General features: G+C 53.9%; 1 protein-coding gene across 1 annotated transcript in view; it reads right to left on the bottom strand.

Moving 5' to 3' along the window:
• Positions 1-19,639, bottom strand: part of ITGA11 (integrin subunit alpha 11) — a 77,607-nt gene that overhangs the window by 44,500 nt on the left and 13,468 nt on the right. Inside the window, exon 4 of the mRNA XM_044444873.1 lies at positions 527-636. Coding sequence (XP_044300808.1) covers positions 527-636 — 110 coding nt within the window. The remainder of the gene's footprint in view (positions 1-526; positions 637-19,639) is intronic.

Below are 19,639 nucleotides of genomic sequence, written 5' to 3'. Positions count from 1 at the left end.
GACACCCATTCCTATGCCCCAAGTGGAAGACCTTGCACTTATCCACATTGAACGCCATCCTGTTGTCTCCTGCCCACTTCCATAGTCTGTCCAGATCCTTTTGGATCTGGAGTACCTGCTCCTCAGTGGTGGCCACTGCCCCAGTTTTAGTGTCATCTGCGAATTTGATCAGCAGACGGTTCACCCTTCTTCCATGTCAGTGATGAAAAGATTAAACAGGATCGGCCCCAGGACAGAGCCCTGGGGGACCCCACTTGTCACTGGCCGCCATCCCGATGATTCCCCACTAATCGTTACCCTCTGCTTTCGGTCAGTCAGCCGTGCCCTAATCCACCTTTGGTGTATCCCAAAACTCCTCAGTTTCTCCACCAGGATATCATGGGGCACTTTGTCAAAGGCCCTGCTGAGATCCAGGGTAACCACCCCCACCGCATCCCCTCCGTCCAGCCACCTCGGAACCGTGTCGTCGACTTCCACAGGGTCTGTCTGGCAGGGCCCTCCCGGTGCATTTCACCCGCTGTTTTACCTAGGTTGAGCTTGGAGCAGGTGCTGTTGGCTTCGCCATTCACCGAACACTTGTAAACGTCTCCAGTCTTCTGTTGCCCGCTGCTCTCGTACGGGGCTCCTACCACCAGCCTGGAAAGAAACACTTTTCTATCTGTCCAGAGCTTTTATTAGCCTATGTATTTTATCACAAAAAGCGAGACATGTCACATTAAACAGAAGACCTCTTTACACAGTGTCTTTGTGATCTTCCTCAGCCCAGCAACATCTTTTTTTTTCAATTTATATCCTGCCTTTTTCCTGCAAAGGGCTCAAGGCAGCTTACATCTCCATCTTATCCCCACAACAACAACCCTGTGAGGTAGGTTGGGCTGAGAGTCTGACTGGCCCAAAGTCACCCAGTTGGCTCCATGGCTGAGCAGGGACTCGAACCCGGATCGCCTGAGTCCCAGTCCCAGGCTCTTCACCACTACGCCACACTGGCTCTCCATCTTAGACATGGAATTTAGGACAAAGTGGTAATACAGGAGAGATCTGTTCAAGGAAATATTTTGGAGGATTTAAAGGCAATGAGTAAATGTTGAAAAATGTTTTGAGGACTGGGGATACAGACATAGGAAGAGCCTTTCCCAGCAAAGGCAGAGTAAGATCATGTGAGGCGGAACTGGGCCTGCTAAAAGCGAAGAGAGGAAAAGACGCACGCAACCACAGCAAAACGTTGCATGGGTGATACACAAGCGTTGCCGAGTTGGAACCGGGCAGAGATGAGACCTCAGAGGGCAGTTCCCCCGTAGAGATGCAGCATTCCCCATGAAGCAGCCAGCAGCTGCCGAGTCTGATGGTGGCACTGGGAAGAGGAACGCCCGGCGGTTTTTCCCCTCATTCCTGTGCAGGATGCACTTCCGCTGCCTAACACGGGGCAGCCCTAACCTGCGAGAGAGGCCCGTCTGCCCAGCCCAGCACTTCCTCTCTGGCTCACGGCCAGCCCGAGCTGCCACGCTCCTCCTGACCCTACTCTGTGAGGGTAAAATGGCAGGTGCAAACGGCCCCGTGCACTCGGACGGGGTCTCCAGAGGGAACTGCTGGGTGGGCAGCTCACCAAACCAGGAAGGAGGAATTCCGGAGAGCGATTCCTAGGCAGCAGGACGAACGCCAAACTGCTCTTTAGGAGAAATTTAAAATACATGGCGGGTTGTGCTAGGAAAGCTGCCAGTTGCAGGTTGCACCTCTGAGCTGTGCCCATGAGCTCCGCATTCAGCCGGAGTGCATGTGCAATTCTGCTAAGGAAAAGCAAAACCTTTCCCCACGGGACGCGTTTGCACGCGCAGGCCGCTTGCAGACAGAGGGCGATGCTGGGCACCTACCTTGCCACGGGGCTCACTTCACTCCGGCAGCTCCCCACAGCAGCCAGGAATCATATGGAAATCTAAACAATGACTAATTCCCGTTTGAAACTTAGGTCGGCTTCAAACCACCCAGATCCAAAACTGGCAAGAGTCAAAAAGTCTGGGATCTAAAAATATCAGCTGATTTTTGAGAAAAATGCAGCGAGGACAGGAAGAGCACTGCTCGCAGCAAATTCCTGGAATAATTGGTCTGTGGTTGTTGCATGGGAGTGAGACTGGAGGGCCGTCTCCCCACCGGGGAGAAAATGCTGCAGAAAGGACTGTGGCGGAGTGCGCACCCCCGCTTCGCGTCCCCGGGGCAGAGGCCCCGCGTTCGTCCTGCGAGACCAGGGAGCCGGGCTGCGGGGCCGGATTCTCTGGACTGGCTGCAGCCCACGGGCCTCTGCTGCTTAGGGCCTGCGCTTGACATTGCTGGAAAAGCCACGCAAGCCACGCTTTGTGTTCCTTCCACGTGGTGGTACGGCGAAGAAGCCCGGAGAGAAGGCCAAACGCTCCGCGAGGCATTTCCGCCGACTCTCCCTGCTGCTGGGCCAAGGGATGCTGGAGGGAGGCCGCTCGGCTCTCGCTTCTCCGAAAATGCTCCAGCAGCGGCTTGGGGGCGACAGGAATTCATCACAGTGTTCTGGGCTCTTGCAGCTCAGCGATCGCAGCTGCTCTGTTTTTTAAATATCTCCCGGCCCTCGTGCCCTGCACACTATCCCAAGGCCCCAGTGTGAGGGATTCTTTTGTCTCCAGAAGCAAAAACAGAAAAGCAGAGCTTGTCACTAATCCTTATTCTCTCCTGTAACTCAGTTGCTGCAGCTCTTTAACCATCCCGAGTTCGACCCCGATGCAAAACGTCATTTCCAATGGCTTCCATTCCTTTCCAGATTTTCCCTCAATTGTCGTCCGAGCTGCCATGTGTTCGGCTCTTTTATGACTAACTGCACAATCCTTGGAATAGCTTTGGAATTGTGAGGCATGAGGGTTACCTGGCAGGGTAATTAACAATCTTGATGCAACTGGAGAACTTCGACCAGTATCCATCCCTCCGGGATTTAGGATGAAGGGGTGGGAGAATTAAATTGGCTTATATTTGCACGTAGTAAGCCTTGTTAATTATATATTATCACATATTTTCCCACAGAGGTTGAAAAGAGTAATGGCAGTTTACGAAGAAGCTTAGCCGCAGGAAAAGCATCTCAAGGCACTCAGCATGCGTCCACCTTGAATCCTGCTCAGAAGCTGCAATTTGCAAACGAGGCAGCCAGATAAGAATCCTAGAATCCTAGAAGAGTAGAGCTGGAAGGGGCCCTGAAGGCCATCGAGTCCAACCCCTGCTGGTGCAAGACACCACGTTATACCGTCCCACCCAGACGGCTGTCCAGTTTTGCCTTGAATGTCTCCAGTGTGGGAGAGCCCCCCACCTCTCCAGGCAGCTGGTCCTACTGTCATATTGCTCTGACAGAGAGGAAGCTTTTTCTGATGTCCAGCCTGAATCTGGGTTGCCACAATTCGAGTTGATTATTCCACGTCCTACACTCTGGCATCAGCAAGAAGACATCTTGACCTTCCTCTCTGTGACAGCGTCTGATATTGATTGCAGCAACTCCCAGTTCGGCCCCATAGCACCAGTTCTGGCCCGTTGGCACTGGCCTGCTCCCGAGCCCAAGCCAAGGTGCTTGTTCTGACCTATAAAGCTTTGTAGGTCAGAACCAGCACCTTGACTTGGCATGTACCTCTTGGATACACTGGCCATCAGCCAAAGCCCTCCTCCAAGGGACATCTGGAGATGGTGACCAGAGAGGGAGGCTTGCTTAGCCCTGGGCCCCCACGATGCACGGGAAGTAGCCGCGTGCTGCCACACGGCCTCTCGGCAGTGCCAGTGAAGGATCCCTCCCACTCTTGCAAACAGCATAGCTGGTCCCGGCAGGGTTTCAAAATGCGTTGCGAGGAAATGGTTTCTATCTCAGGTTCTTTTGGATTCCATTGTGAAGGTTTTGCTCTTTTGCAAACCAACCAGAACGCTTTGGTGGCTGCACAGCAGAGGTGCAAATACGGAGCATGGTCATTAGCACCCTGAGCAACTTTGCTGCCTCTCTCACGGCGTGTGCCACCCACCCCAGCGGTCGCCGGGGGCCTGACCTGCTCCTCCTGCTGGCTCAGAGGCTGGGGAGGGAACCATTTTCGTGGGGGGCTACCATGGATCCTCCGGTGGAAATGCCTGGCCTTGCGAATAAGCCAGCCTCCGTGCCAGTGCCCGGGAAAGACTGTGCCCTGGGAACTCGCCCTGCATGCGGACGTCTGCGCGGCAGACTCACAACCCTCTGCCGGGAACCCTGGGATGCTTTTAATCCCATAGAGAAATGCCCGCTGCCAACTTTACCACCTTCTTTTGCTGCCAGGCAAAACTTTTTTTAAAAAGTCGGCTAGACGTTTTTAAAGTATTTAAAGCTGTCGGGCTCTGAATTCTGTTTGTCTCTGCTCTTTGCTTGCTCACTTTGTTTATTGTTTTTATAAACTGCATTGAAATCACAGATGAAAATGCAACGTATTGATTTTTTTTTAAGGTGCCTATTGCTACCCTGCTTCCAATGCTGAATACAAAGCCTCATAGTACTTGTTGTTGTTGTTGTAGTTGTTAGTCGCGAAGTCGTGTCCGACCCATCGTGACCCCATGGACAACACTCCTCCAGGCCTTCCTGTCCTCCACCATCCCCTGGAGTCCACTTAAGCTCACGCCCACTGCTTTGGCGACTCCGTCCAGCCACCGCATCCTCTGCCGTCCCCTTCTCCTCTTGCCATCTATTGTTCCCAGCATCAGGCTCTTCTCCAGGGAGTCCTTCCTTCTCATGAGGTAGCCAGAGTAAATGAGTGTCATCTTCAGGATCTGGCCTTCTAAAGAGCAGTCAGGGTTGATCTCCTCCAGGACTGACCGGTTTGATCGCCTTGTGGTCCAAGGGACTCGCAGGCGTCTCCTCCAGCACCACCATTCAAAGGCCTCAATCCTTTGGCGCTCAGCCTTCCTTATGGTCCACCTTTCACAGCCATTCGTTGCAACTGGAAAAACCATAGACTTGACTATAAGCACTTTTGTTGGCAGGGTGGTGTCTCTGCTTTTTAGTATGCTGTCTAGATTTGCCTTAGCTTTCCTCCTCAGGAGCAAGTATCTCTTAATTTCTTGGCTGCAGTCCCCGTCTGCGGTGATCTTGGAGCCCAGGAAAATAAAATCTGTCACTACCTCCATTTCTTCCCCATCTATTTGCCAGGAAGTGAGAGGACTGGATGCCATGACCTTCGTTTTCTTAATGTTGAGTTTCAAGCCAACTTTTGCGCTCTCCTCCTTCACCCGCATCAAGAGGCTCTTTAGTTCCTCTTCACTTTCTGCCATGAGAGTGGTATCATCTGCATATTCGAGGTTGTTGATATTTCTCCCAGCAGTCTTAATTCCAAATGGTGATTCATCTAGGCCTGCCTTTCTCATGATGTGCTCTGCATATAAGTTAAATAGGCAGGGCGACAGTATACAGCCTTGCCGAGCTCCTTTCTCAATTTTGAACCAAGCAGTGGTTCCGTGCCCAGTTCTCACTGTTGCTTCTTGACCTGCATATAGGTTTCTCAAGAGACAAATCAGATGGTCTGGTACTCCCATCTCTTTAAGAACTTGCCACAATTTGTTGTGATCCACACAATCAAAGGCTTTAGCTTAGTAAATGAAGCAGAAGTAGATGTTTTTCTGGAACTCCCTAGCTTTCTCCATGATCCACCGTATGTTGGCAATTTGATCTCTAGTTCCTCTCCCTCTTCGAAATCCTGTACTTCTGGTAGTTCTCGGTCCACAAACTGCTGGAGCCTAGCTTGTGCGATTTTGAGCATAACTTTGCTAGCATGTGAAATGAGTGCAATGGTGCGGTAGTTTGAACATTCTTTGGCATTGCCCTTCTTTGGGATCGGAATGTAAACTGACCTTTTCCAATCCTGTGGCCACTGCTGCATTTTCCAAGTTTGCTGGCATATTGAGTGTAGCACTTTTACTGCATCATCTTTCAGGATTTTGAATAGCTCAGCTGGAATACTGAGCTTTGTTGTTGCTCAGACTTCCTAAGGCCCATTTGACTTCACATTCTAGGATGTCTGGCTCGAGGTCAGTGACCACCCCATCATGGTTATCAGGGACTTTAAGCTCTTCCTTGTATAGTTCCTCTGTGTAATCTTGCCACCTCTTCTTAATCTCTTTTGCCTCTGTTAGGTCCCTGCCATTTTGGTCCTTTATCATGCCCATCTTTGCATGAAACGTTCCCTTCATATCTCCAATTTTCTTGAAGAGATCTCTGGTCCTCTCTATTCTATTGTTTTCTTCTATTTCTTTGCACTGTTCATTTAAGAAAACATTCTTATCTCTTCTAGCTATTCTCTGGAATTCTGCATTCAATTGAGTGTATCTTTCTTTCTCCCTTGCCTTTCGCTTCCCTTCTTTCCTCAGCTGTTTGTAAAGCTTCCTCAGACAGCCATTTTGCTTTCTTGCATTTCTTTTGCTTTGGGATGGTTTTAGTTGCTAACTCTTGTACAATGTTGCGAACCTCCATTCATAGTTCTTCAAGCACTCTGTCTATCAGATCTAATTCCTGAAATCTATTTGTCACCTCTACCGTATATTCATCAGGGATATGATTTCAGTCATACCTGAGTTGCCTAGTACTTTTCCCTACTTTCTTCAATTTAAGCCTAAATTTTGCAACAAGAAGCTCATGATCTGAGCCACAGTCAGCTCCTGGTCCAGTTTTTGCTGACTGTATGGAGCTTCTCCATCTTTGGCTGCAGAGCACATAGTCAATCTGATTTCTGTGTCGACCGTCTGGTGATGTCCATGTGTAGAGTTGTCTCTTGGGTTTTTGGAAAAGAGTGTTTGCTATGACCATCGTATTCTCTTGACAAAATTCTACCAGCCTGTGCCCTGCTTCATTTTGCACTCCAAGGCCAAACTTGCCTGTTATTCCGGTTATCTTTTGGCTTCCTACTTTAGCATTCGAATCCCCCATGATGATAAGGACATCATTTTTGGGTGTTAATTCTAGAAGGTGTTGTAGGCCTTCACATAACCGGTCAACTTCAGCCTCTTCAGCACCAGTGGTTGGGGCATAGACTTGGACTACTGTGATGTTGAATGGTTTGCCTTGGATTCGAACTGAGATCATTCTGTCATTTTGGAGATTGTATCCCAGTACTGCTTTTCCTACTCTTTTATTGACTGTGAAGGCTACTCCATTTCTTCTGAGGGATTCTTGCCCGCAGTAGTATACCTGATGGTCATCTGAATTAAATTCCCCCATTCCTCTCCATTTCAGTTCACTGATTCCTAAGATGTCGATGTTCAGTCTTGTCATCTCTTGTTTGACCACGTCCAGCTTGCCTTGATTCATGGATCTTACATTCCAGGTTCCTATGGAATATAGATCTTTGCAGCACTGGACTCTCCTTTCACCACCAGATACATCCGCAACGGAGTGTCCTTTCGGCTTTGACCCAGTCGCTTCATTCTTTCTGGCACTCCTAGTACTAGCCCTCTGCTCTTCCCCAGTAGCACACTGGACACCTTCCGACCTGAGGGGCTCATCTTCCGGCGTAATATCTTTTTGTCTCTTGGCACTGTCCATGGGGTTTTCATGGCAAAGATACTGGAGTGGGTTGCCATTTCCTTCTCTGGTGGATCACGTTTTGTCAGAGCTCTCTGCGATGACCTGTCCGTCTCAGGTGGCCCTGCGCGGCATGGCTCACAGCTTCATTGCGCTACACAAGCCCCTTTGCCTTGGCAAGGCAGTGATCCATGAAGGAGCTCATAGTACTACTCATGAACAATAGAAGGAAGTTGGGCCGCTGTCAGTGCCTCGCTAAGGACGCCTCCCAGGCCTTCTGCCATCGCCTGCTCTGAGCAAAGAGCTGTGCGTGGCGCCGCCGAGCCCTGCCCACCCTCTCACAGCCCGGAGGATCAACCCCCGTTGCCGCTCCAGGGCTGCGGATCCGCCTCAGGGGCAAGGCGGGGGTTCTGTGGGGCCATGCCACAAGCCGCTCCCCAGCGGCCCCTCCGCCCCCTTCTGCCCCTCACTGTGATGCTTCATCTGGGGACCCCAAATGCCCCTGATGAAATGTGGGGCATGAGCGCCGGGGGGCAAGTAGCTCTGTCCCCACACGGCCCCCCTTGCCTTATGTTGTGAGCTTTCCTTATCCAGCGGACTTAGAGGACGCTTTGGAACATGGGTGCTCAGCCTGTGGCCCGCGGGACGGATCCGGCCCCTCATGCCCTTTCCTCTGGCCTGCGCCACCACCGGCGCATGGGAGGCGCTGGCTCGCTTGCTCAGAGATGGTTCTGAACTCGCTGGGAGAGCTCCGCCACCTCGCGCGCTCCCGACGGCACCTCACTGCCCACGCGCCCAGCACCCCCCCACTGGCCCGCGCCTGTGGCCGCCACCTTTCAACTGGCCCCTATTGGAAAAGGCTGCGGACCACTGCTTTAGAAGCAGCTTCAAGGGCTACAGAACACTGCGAACCGAAGTGGCTCTGCCCTCCTTGAGATGTGGGAGAAGCCTCTGCCCATGTGAAGAGTTCGATCCCAATGGAAACTTCCCTTCCTTTCTGGCAAGCTTCCGGCACCCCGGAATCGCCCTGCTGGCGTCACCTGGCCAGGCGCTGGAGTGCCTCTGCCATGGCGCAGAGGGGCCGCTTCCCATGCGCTGCCTGAAGCTCTTCACTCTGCCCTGCCTGCCTTTGCGCTCCGGCCGCCTCCTCCTCGGACCGCCATGTGTGAGAGACACCCCCGGCTCGGCCGCTCGCGTGCAAGCAGCGGGGAGGGCGCTGGCTTGTGCCCTCAGAACCTGGGCCTGCCGGACACTCCTGCTCGTGAGGAAAGCCACGGACTCAGTGCGCACAGTAGCAAAGAAGAGGACCCGCTGGCGGTTGCCGCCTCCAAGCAAGTCTTGCAGAAAAGATGCTCACTGACAACATTCATTCGCTAATTAGACGCTCGGAATGTTTCATATACAACCCCACTTTCTTCTGCTCCAACGGAATAAACATGTTGCTATTTAAAACTTCTTCAGGGTGAGAATAGTTTTAAAAAATTAAATACCTAGTACAAAACGAGACCAGCTGTGCTGGGTCTGTTTTCCTCCTTCCCAGCTGCAGTGCAGGATAAGGAAAAGCAAATCCCCTCCCTCCTTTTGCACCTCTGGCCGGCGAAGGGACACAGCTGCACTTCGCTCAACATCTGGGCAATTCTGGACGCCTCTCCAGGTTTTAGAGCCGTAGGCCACCCTCGCTAGCGAGCGGAGGGCTGCGGCTTGCGAAAAAGCCATCCAGGCTGCAAAGGAGGCCACTTTCAGCGCTCGGTTCCGCCCTCAAATTGAACGCAGAGCAGGGTCCGAGTCTGGCGCCTGTTGGGGTGGCCCAGGCAGCTGGAGTGGAAGGTCCCTGCGGGGTAACGAAGACGCCCCACCTTCCTTCTAGGGCAAGCCGGCCCGGGGCCACTTTCGCCCGGAGCGTGCGCCTGGGGCTGTGGCCTGCATGGCCTGCCGGCGCCTCCGCCTGATGCCTCCCTCCAAGTGGGGGATCAACCCGCCTGCTGGAGCAAGGGAGCTGCCGCGGCCGAGCTGGGCGCCGTTCTCCCCAGGCAGAGGTGCTGCCCCTCTGCCCGAGGTTCTTCCGCGGGGGCTGCTGGGGGAAGAGCCGCCCGCCCAGCCCTGCACTTGCTCCTGTCCCCACGCAGGGCGAGTCGCTTCCGCAGGGGCTCTCCTGGCCACCTCGGCTGGCAGGAAGAACGGAGTCGTGAAAGGGACCCGTCCGCGTGGCCAGCGGCTGTCCATGGGGAGCCGAGCCCTCTCCCCGCGGGGGCTCTGTGGCGGGAGCAGTGCGTGGCTGCGTGGCCCAAACCCGGGAGTGGGTCCATCGGGGCAGCGAGCACCCACAAGCCCCATCGCCCTTGGCGAGCTTGCTTGGGCTGCCCCCGGGGCATGTTGGAGCAACCCTTTTGGTGTGGGTCGGGGGGACAGGGAAACGCAGACAGATCTCTTGCCTGTAGAGTTCCCTGCCCCCCCAAAAAGGGGGCAGGGCTCAAATTTGCTAGCTAGCTCAAGAGGAAAGAAAATGCGTGCAGAGAAGCGGGACGCAGACGGCAACTCTCTGCAACACGCAGACAGGTGCCTGGGGAAGGGTGCCAAAGAGCGCGGGGAGCGACCGTATTCAAGGCAGCTGGGGATAGCTGCACATTTGGATCCCTCACACCCCAGGACCTGTGCAGGACTGGGGGGATTGCTCCCCTTTTTGCCACTGCCCCCCTCCAAAAAAGTGGCCTGTGACCGTCGCTCCGAAGGGCCGCCTGGGGACCGTGGCATGGCTGCCACCAGCTCTGGCAGCTGCAAATGGAAAGGCCTCACAATCGGGGCAGGGCAGGGGAGGGGAGGGGAGGCCTGTTCGGCTGTGCAGGACCCCCGGAAATCAGCTAGGACTTGGAGGGCCGGGGGGCAGGGAGATCGGCCAGCCCAGCGGTCTGTGGGCTGCACAAGCCGTTCGTGTGGCTGCCCAGTGCCTGCAGCAACAGGCCAAGGTTTGCCGAAAGGGCGGCTGCTTGGCTTCACACCTCCTTTTGGGGGGCAGGGAGGGGAAGGGCTCGGGGAAGGAATCCTGGGCCCCTGAGCCCATACCTGATCCAAGATTTTCACTGTGCTGAATCGGGCATCTTTCTACATATTCCTTTCATTTGTGTAGGAAGGAAGGAAGACCGTTTGCCTGCCTGGCAGCTTGAGAGGAACTAAAAGCAAATCCAGTAAAAACACATGAACCCTGAATTTCATTGGCACATTTTTAAAAAATCTAGCACACTTCTTGGGTTTTCCACTCTACATCTAATCAACTGCGCCCTGAAATAATAAAGTTACCAGGGAAGCGGCTATTCAGTTACACGTTTTGTAAAAGATTGTATTTCCAAAGAAATATTTTTTTCTGAATACTGTGAAAGGCACCAGTAGAAAAGGGGGTGTTTTTGGAAAAAGAAGGCCAGGGAAACAACAACGGGAAGGGGCATTCTTCGCAATCCTGGGAACACTTAATCTTCAGAGCAGATTCAGGGCAGCAGATTTATTCAAGATGGAGCTGAGCTGCCACAGAGTCGTCTGAAATGAGTTTCACTGTTTGGGTTGGAAAGCAGGCGCACCTATGAGAAGGTCCTGAAACAGCAGGGTCGGGTTGGGACGGCAGGCCACCGGGTCCGACCCCCTGCCCAGCGCAGGGCTCGCAGGGAACGCTCCCTCCCAGAGGGCTGTCCGGCCGCATCTTGAATCCTCACGTGTGGGAGAGTCCACAACCTCCCTAGGTCAGTGGCTCCACGGTCATACCGCTGCAACAGTCAGGAAACTTCTCCTGATATCTAGCTGGAGTGTGGCTCCCTGAAACTTGAGCCTGTTATTCCGTGTCCTGCACGCTGGGAGGATCGAGAGGAGATCCTGGCCTTCCTCTCTGTGGCAGCCTTGCAGATACTTGCAGCGTGCTATCCCCTCTCCTCTCAGTCTTCTCTTTACCAGGCTAAGCATGCCCAGTTCTTTCCATCTCTCCTCAAAGGGTTTGTTTCCAGTCCCCGGATCACCCTCATTTGCCCTCCAGCTTCCCTGCATCTTTCTTAAATCTTGGTGCTCAGAACTGGACACAGGACTCCGGATGAGGCCTGCAAAGGGCTGAGTAGAGGAGAGCTCGCACTTCGCATGAGTGGGAACAGCTGCTTCTCTGAATGCAGCCCAAAATAGCGTTTGCCCTTTTTGCAGCCACATCACAGGGTTGACTCATATTCGGCTTGTGATCGACAGCAGTCCCAAGATCCTTCTCACTTGCGGCATTGCTGAGTATTCCCCTTCTTGCAGTGATACATTTGGTTTCTTTTTCCTAGGTGCACAACTTTGGCATTTGTCCCTAAATAAATAAAAATCTACAGACCAGAACAGAAAATTGAATTCTTCTAACAGGCACTGCAAAGAGCATTCCAGTGCAGGGTAACATCTTCTGCCACATCTGCAAGATGGATTTTAAAAGTTGGGGACATCCCAGTTTCCCCAGAGTTACCCTGCAAGAAAACGTACATTGGTGTTTTAGCTAGCCTGCCAAAAGTGAGCAGTCACCCCCTCTCTCCTTTCTGGCAGCTTTTTCCCTTCCTCCTAAGCTCAGATCCCTCCAGTCTCCCATCACGGAGGGGGGTTTTCCTGTTTCGTATCTGAGCCTGCTCCTGGACTGAATTTACCGAAGCTCTGCCGCCCTTGACACATTTTGCAGTCTTACTAGTAGAGAATCTGCTTGTGGGCTGGGAGGGGGTGGGAAATGGTTTGGGGTTTTACAAGATGAAAGAGCGGCCGGGCTTGAGGGAAAACATGTTTGGAAGTGTCCCAGGCAAGCTATGGCACTGTTGCACGTTTAGCAAACAACGTCGGAGCTGCTCCGACACCTTCGAAACCGTGCGAGCCGCGTGGAAGATGCATTAACCTCTTCCTGTAGGCACGGGCCAGCTTAGGCTCATGTGAATTTTAATGGCTTTTGGTTTTGTCTCTGGGTTCTGTTTATATGTTGTATTTATTTCTATTTTGTATGTCTTGGTTTTATTGAGTTTTCAGTTTTGTGATTTTAAAGTTATTAGCATCAGCTATGTCTTGTGTGTGTTTTATGCTGTGATATGAGCCACCCAACGCAAATAAATAAATAAGGAAAGGATAAGTGAGGTTAGTTCCATTCGGAACGGGGAAAGCCGGTGGCTGCTTTCTCGGAAAGAAAGAGGTGCCAGTGGGCCTCGGCGCAGCTCCTCCGCAGAGAACCCGAGCGGTCCTGCCCCAGGAGGGCCTGCCAGGTGCTCGGGTCCTGCCTCCTGCAGCCCGGCGCCGAGTCTTGCCCCCACCCGGTGCTCACACCCTGCTCAACAGCGAGAGCTTCGGCTTGGGGCTGCTGGGAAGTGTGATGAAATAAATAAATGAATACGTAGCGACAGCTCCACACTCACCCAGCACCTCCGCTTTGGCCATCTTGGGATGTCTCCATGCAAAAGAGTCGCTTCCCCGGCGTCCGTGCAAGCCGTGCGCCGAGAACTCTTCCCCCTCATTTCAGTGAGAACGCAGTGGGTCCAGCTGAGTGGGGCGCAGCTTTGGGGGCTGGCAGACGCACCGGGGATTGAAGGGAGCCATGTGGCAGCGTTCGTAGAACGGCTTGCCCATGGATCGCGTGGCTGTCCTGGCGGCTGAGACCATCCCGAAGCACTCATTCCCCCAAAGGCAACATGCGAAAAGGGAGGCCGGGAAGGTCAGTTGCCCAGGAGCAAGGCAGAGGAAGGAGCGGAGCCTCCGACGGCAGGAACATTCTCTAGAGACCAAATGGGGAGGGCACTGGCTGGCAGCCTTCCGCGTTGCAGCCCACCAGCTCCCCAGTTAACTTTTTAAAAGGAAAAAGTTCCCAAGGAATAAAACGAAAATCAGGAGGGACACTAGGAGGGCTGTCCATGGGCAATCCGGCACTCCTGTGCCCCACAGTGGAGCTGGTTTTCCTCTAGTGCTCCATATTTTTCCTAGCTTAACCGAGGGGGTTAAAAACCTGTGTCTACCAGTGAGACAGCCCAGCTCTCAGGATATTCCTTTCCATCTTGCACAAGCAATGAGGTGACCTTGCTTTGTTTTCCCAAGTTGTAATTAGTGTCTTCTTCCTATGTTCCATCCAGTCCTCGCATCCAAATCTGACACAACTGTAATTTAAACAGATGTTCCCAGTGGCCGTGGCTTCGGAGCCGAACGGGATCGTTCTAATTACACGGCATCTTCTGAGCAGCACGTTGCTGAATTCCTGGCTTGGCACAGAATGGTTTGTTTGACTCATCGCCCTCCTGCCGTTAAAGGAAAATACCCGTCCATAAAATGCCAGTGTAGGCTGAAGGCGCCGCCAAACGCTGCCAGTGGCATTGGGCTCCCTCGTACGCTCTTCTGGGTCGAGCAGCAGGAACGCTGGGTGGCAACAGACCCACCACCATGGCACCCCCGAGTTTCTCCTGGCGGCAGCTCCTTCTGTTTATGGAATACACTCACCACTGCTGGGTGCATGCCGATGGATGCAGCCCAATTTCCGCCATGTTGGGATCTTAGGTCCTCCACAAGCGCGAATGCGGGAGGAAGGGGAGGCACTGGGAAGGGGGTGTGCAGGGAGATGGACCTCTAAAGAGCGTGGGGGGGGGCGGAAGGTGGCCGAGCTGCTCCCCCTTCTCCCGGTTGCTGCTGCTTCATCGAAGCCCAAGAGGACACCTCCTTTTTCCACCCCGATCAGTTAACGTGCAATGTGAGGTTTTGCTCCATGTTGCTCGGTGTGGAAGGATGACTTGACACAAGGGAGTAGAGAGATGTAAAAGGGTGACGAAGAAAATTACTTAGCCCCAAGGAGGGGAGGGGCCAAAATCAGATGGCACAAGGTGTGGGGAAACGGGCACGTAGGCAGGGGGACCAAGGGCTTCCTGACTGTTTACTGACAAGCTGGGCAGAACAACGTGGGCCTCTTGCAGCCCACCGGGGGCAGGGCTGGACGGGGAAGAGGGGCCGGTGCTGGGGCAGCGCGGAGCAGGCGGGCGGAAAGACGGTCAACTCCCGGTGCCCCAGCCAGCGAGGGGAAAGGAGAAGGGAGAAGCGGCCGGGAGCAGGGTTCAGAAGGGGTGGGGGTGAGCATGTGCTCAGGTGAACAGAAGAAGTGGGAAGGAAACCGTTCCCTTCTGTTTCCTTTGTTGCAATAAAGTTTTAAAAAGAAGTCTCTGCATGCCTGGAATATTAGTGAATATTAGGAAAGACAATTGATGCAAACTTTCCCGCAGACTCCATGGGACTTCTCTACATGAGGCATTTATCACATGCACATCATTCCCCACTCATGAGTATTTAGCGGTTCTTTAGATTATGTTGTTACTCTTCTGTTCCACTTCTGTGTCTAACTAGCTCTCTCGGCAAGTTTCAGGGGCAGGGAAGATGAACATTTAGCTGAGAAAGCGAATGAAAACGATTTCTTCCCTACATTTATGCCATCCCGCTGAACCACAGCGCCACCTAGAGGTTACGTAGCAGAAAAGCAGGAGAGGAAACACTCGTGTTGTGCTAGGATCTCAAATCGAGGAAGAAACCAAGAGCAGATGCAATGGACGAACGGCCAATTCACAGCTTTGTCGATAAAGACAACGGCTGTCAGGAAGAGTAGTTCAGCTCAGGCCATCTGTGTTTTTCCAGAGCTTCCAAAAGAAATGTTCCCCGTCTAAGCACCAGGCAGCTTTTCCAGCAAAAGCCAACGGTCCATTATTTATTTATTTATTTATCGAACCCTTTTGTATGCCATCCTTTATATAAATATCTCAGGACGGCTTACGACAATTTAAAAGAACAATTTAAAAAGCATCTAATAATGTCCGAAATCTCTCTTTACAAAATAAATCCTCTCAGCAACCTGCCGGCCGGGGCATCGGCGGTGGCATCTTTGACGGCAGACTGATTTGCCGAATCCTGAGCCAGCCCCACTTGCGGTTGCTTTGCTGCACAGTCGGTCGGTCGCAAGAGCACCAAGAGATGGGGCGAATGGCACTGCTGAGCCCCCCCCAGCCCCCAGCCCCTTCCAGCAGGTCCCTCCCTCCCTCCCTCCCAGCCAAGGCAATTGGCGCTTCCAGCTGCTGGCCAGACCGAGGGGGGGCGGGGGGGATGACTAACTGCTTTTCCAGATCTGCACAATCATTGCTGCAAACCTTCAGGCGAGATTAGCTGCAGCCTCCCCTGAGTCCTTCTCTTCTTTCGCATTCCAGCAAGGTGGAGGACGTCATGTCTGCCCCAAGGCAGCGCAGCTCTGCTGCCAGCTTCCCTAGGCTCAGTGCAGCAGCTGCGAACACGGGAAGGGGCTGGAAGGACTGAGCCTCTTTGGCTGGATTGGGCCCTTTCTGCTTTCTCCTCAGCCACAGCGCACATCAGGTTGCTTTGGGGATGATGGAGCACGAGACCGACATACGGGGGGAAGCGTCAGGGGCAGCTGGAAACCTGTCCAGCTTTATCAGATTTGCACTATATCCCCCCCCCAACCGCCCTGAGAGCCTCCCCTCCCCTCTCCCCTCTCTCGTGTAACAAAGCACGGACTGGATAAGCAGGTTTCCATCCTAGCAGTGCCCACAGCTGTGCACCTGGCCCTCGGGCCAACCCCCTGGGCTCTGGGCAGCCTGCCTTCTGTACAGGTGTGGGAAGCTTGGATGAAGCTGCTCGGCCTGGCTGATCTGGCCCCGGCACCTGTGCAGCAAGGGGCTGCGGCAGGATGCCTCCCGGGGGCGCCCACGCTCAGCAGTGGGGGGTGCCACCATGCTGCAGAAGACGCTCCCGAGGCCCTGAAACGTGAGTGACGACTTCTGCAACAGCGGCTGCCCGTGCGTGGCCCCTTGCACAGGATGGCTCTCCCAAAGCAGAACGAGCGCTTTGAAGGGACGCCTGTGGCAGACCTCACAGCCAGCTTCGCAGCTCTGAACCTCCTCGAGACTGACAAGGGTGGAGGGGCCAAGGGACGCCCCAGGCCCCAGGCCATCTGCACAGTCCATGTTCACCCTTTCCCTGCAGGGAGGCGCGAGAAATTCAGACTTTGCCCATCCCAAGGCATGCAGACCCAGGCACAGGTCCCCCCGCCTGCAGCCAGCAGCGCATCGGCAGGCATCCGCTGCCTTTCCCACGTTCTAAAGCACCAGGGCGGTGCCCACCGGAGAACACTTCCAAAATGTGCATTTCTAGAGAGCATCTATGTTTAGAAATGTCTGCTTCAAAAGAAAACTTGTTCTCAAATACACAAAGGGAATGTGGGCTTTGTGCAGCTATAAAAAAAGAACGAATTTACAGATGAGAGTGTCCAAAGCGGTGCAGAGAGGGAGGAGGCAGCGCCGCCCCTCCTGCCTCCTCCGGGGTTTTGAACCCAAAGCCAAGAAATGTGCATGGAGAGAGCTGGGGCAAGGGGCAGGAAGGCATGAGCCCCTGACATGCGCGCTTATTGGAGTGTCCTCTGAAGACCTCCCGGCGTCTGTATGGTCGGCATCTACAGAGTTTTGAAGCCAGGAAAGAGCTGCTTTTCCTGAGCTGCACAGTTCGGCGATCCTGAGCCGGCAGCTAGAACGGTGGCGTGTGGATGCAGGTGGGGGCACATGGGCGTGCGCTGCGACCGCCCGCAGAGGCCGCAAGCTGCGTCTGAGCCCGGTGCATCCGGCTCGATGGCGCCGCAGCAACTCCGGGGCCGGTGCCGGGGCAGATCGGAGGGTCCCAGGGGCAGGCCTTCCGGGACCTGGCTAGTTCTGTGCCTGTCTTGGCGCATTTGTGGAGGAGCAGCCCTGATCTCATCCCAGCTGTTCTACCTCGCCTTGCCCCTCGGGGGTCAGGGTGGGGTTCCTTTTCGCCATCTGCTTTGCTCTGGTGAGGCGACATTTTGTTGGATGGAAAAAGGGCTGTTGCAAAATATCTGAGGGTAAAGTCTGCAATTAGGTTGGCTTAAAAAATAGCAATCCTCCAGGATTAGAAAATGGTTACATCAGCATTTAGATGCACAAACGTGAAATGGAGGCTTGGAGACAGAAGATGACCAGAAACCCAGGAGCTGTCCCTTTTCCTGAAGGGCAGGAGGAAATCCAAACAGAGCTGAAACGGCAGAGAGACTCAGATGGCCTGGGAAATTAATTGTAGGTCGACTGCAGGTTCTTTAACCCGTGAGTAACCTTCCGCGTCCCAGTTTGGGGGTCACACAGCAACCTCCGATCAGCCTAAGGGGCGCCTGGGTTTGCAAGATGTGTTGGCAAACGGTGGGGCAATCCACCCTCCCGCTGCTGCTGTTTCGTGCTGACCGGGCCTCGATTTGTCAGGCTTAACCCTTAAAGCAAATGCAGAGCTTGCCGCTCTCCCCCGCCACCAATCCACGTGCTTTGCTCCAAAGGGGTCTTCCTGCTTCTGCTTCTTGAGGTGAGCGGCTGCCATGCGGAAGCATCGCGGTCCTGAAACTCGACGCAACCTCAGCCCACCTCTGAGCTATAATATTCACACTGGGCTACACTTCAGGACTGTTGCAAGTGCATCTGGAGGGTACCAGCCCTGGAATGCAGTAAGACCAAAACTAAATGACAGTCCTCACCCTGCAGCTACCTTTTCTTGGGGAGGAATGGTCACCCAAATCAGAACAATGGCAAACATCTGGATTTCCTCATTCTTTTCTAGGGGGAGCCCTCGCTTCTGCCAGGAAAGCAGGGGTGGAGGGCAGATGTTGAGGGATCCAGGAGGTTCTCCCTGCAGACCACGGAATGATCGTGCCGAGCTTTTCCTCTCTGTGTGCTTTAGATCAGGAAAAGCCCCGCGCAGGCCCCGTGTTGGAGCCCCTGCCAAGGAGCTGTGAAGCGCAAATGAAGCTGTTAAGTTGCCAACATCTGTGTAAACCTTGAATATAATACTACAGTTCTGACAGGCAACACACCTGCTAAAGAACTTCAGAATATTTCACTACTTAAATCACAGGAATAAAACAGGAAAGCAACACTGTCTGATGTAACCCTTTTGCACTGGCATCCAGCCACCGAGCTCCTGGTGGAAGGAAGGCAAATGGGTGCTTTCTTTCTTTCTTTTAATGGGCAGCCAAGATCACTAAATTAGGAAAGAAGGCCTTGAATGGCTGATCTGGAAAGACAATGAAAGGGGAAGATGATCTGAAGGGCTGGCTGTATTCAAGAGCAGTGTATATTATCCCGGCCACCCCCTGGCCAACTTTCTTGGAATTTGGTAACCTGGGTTCTTTCCTTTCAGACTTTCCACTCCCGTGGTCACACATGAAGTCCCCTCCCCAAATGTGTGAGGCTTGGCTGCCTGCCCTGAAGTTCTGAATGAAGAAAGCAGCTGTGCTTAGGACATGCCCGGTGCGTGGCACACACACACACACGCACGCACACACACCGGCCCAGGTAGCCGTGCCGGTAAATGTGCCTCTTCCCCTCCTCCCCCGACACTCCTCTCCAGTGGGGCTGAAACCGTGTCCTACAGCGGATGCCGCAATCCATTTAAGGACAGGCTCTCCTCATTACAAGCACGATGCTCAGAAAATCCAAACTCGGCATCGGACCGAATTTGCCTGCAGCCTCGGCGCGAAGACGCACGGGGACTGCAATGATGTGGGGGCCAAAGGCAACGAGGCCCTGCGTGAAGGTTCAGGTGGCACTTGTTCTGCTCACTGGGGTTTTTGCAGCTGGAGGGAGGCCTGTGCAGAACCAAAGAGGGGAAGGGGCAGGCCCGGCAGCCGCTCTGGAGGGAGGGGTGGTTCGAACTGGGGAACCTACAGGGCAACACCTGTCCCCATCACGGTGGCCCTGGCCTGCCCCTTGGGTTGAAGCACGGAAGAAAACAAGCCTAGTGGCACAGTCACGCCGCTCTGGCACTCGGTCCTCTTTGGCAGAGCAGAATTAATATTTCCCTGCCAATGTTACGAAAAAGAAGCAGTTCCGGCCCGGTCGGCCCTCCAGCTCCACCTACATTCCACTGAACGAGCATGGGGTGAATTCTGGGTTTGCCTGCAGGAAGCAAATGTTGGATTCATGCTGGCCAGCGCCGGGATGCCTGACCGGCCCTGGTGTGGGTCTGGTGGGGGGGGGGGGGCAACGGAAACCTCAGGTGAGAAGCAGGCCGGGAGCAGGGAGCACTGAAGCACCCGGCAGGGTGAAAACGTTCTGC

The sequence above is a fragment of the Varanus komodoensis genome, unplaced genomic scaffold (assembly GCF_004798865.1).
Source record: "Varanus komodoensis strain SLA01 unplaced genomic scaffold, ASM479886v1 scaffold46_1, whole genome shotgun sequence".
Lineage (NCBI taxonomy): Eukaryota > Metazoa > Chordata > Lepidosauria > Squamata > Varanidae > Varanus > Varanus komodoensis.
This window is presented reverse-complemented; position numbering and strand designations above follow the sequence as displayed.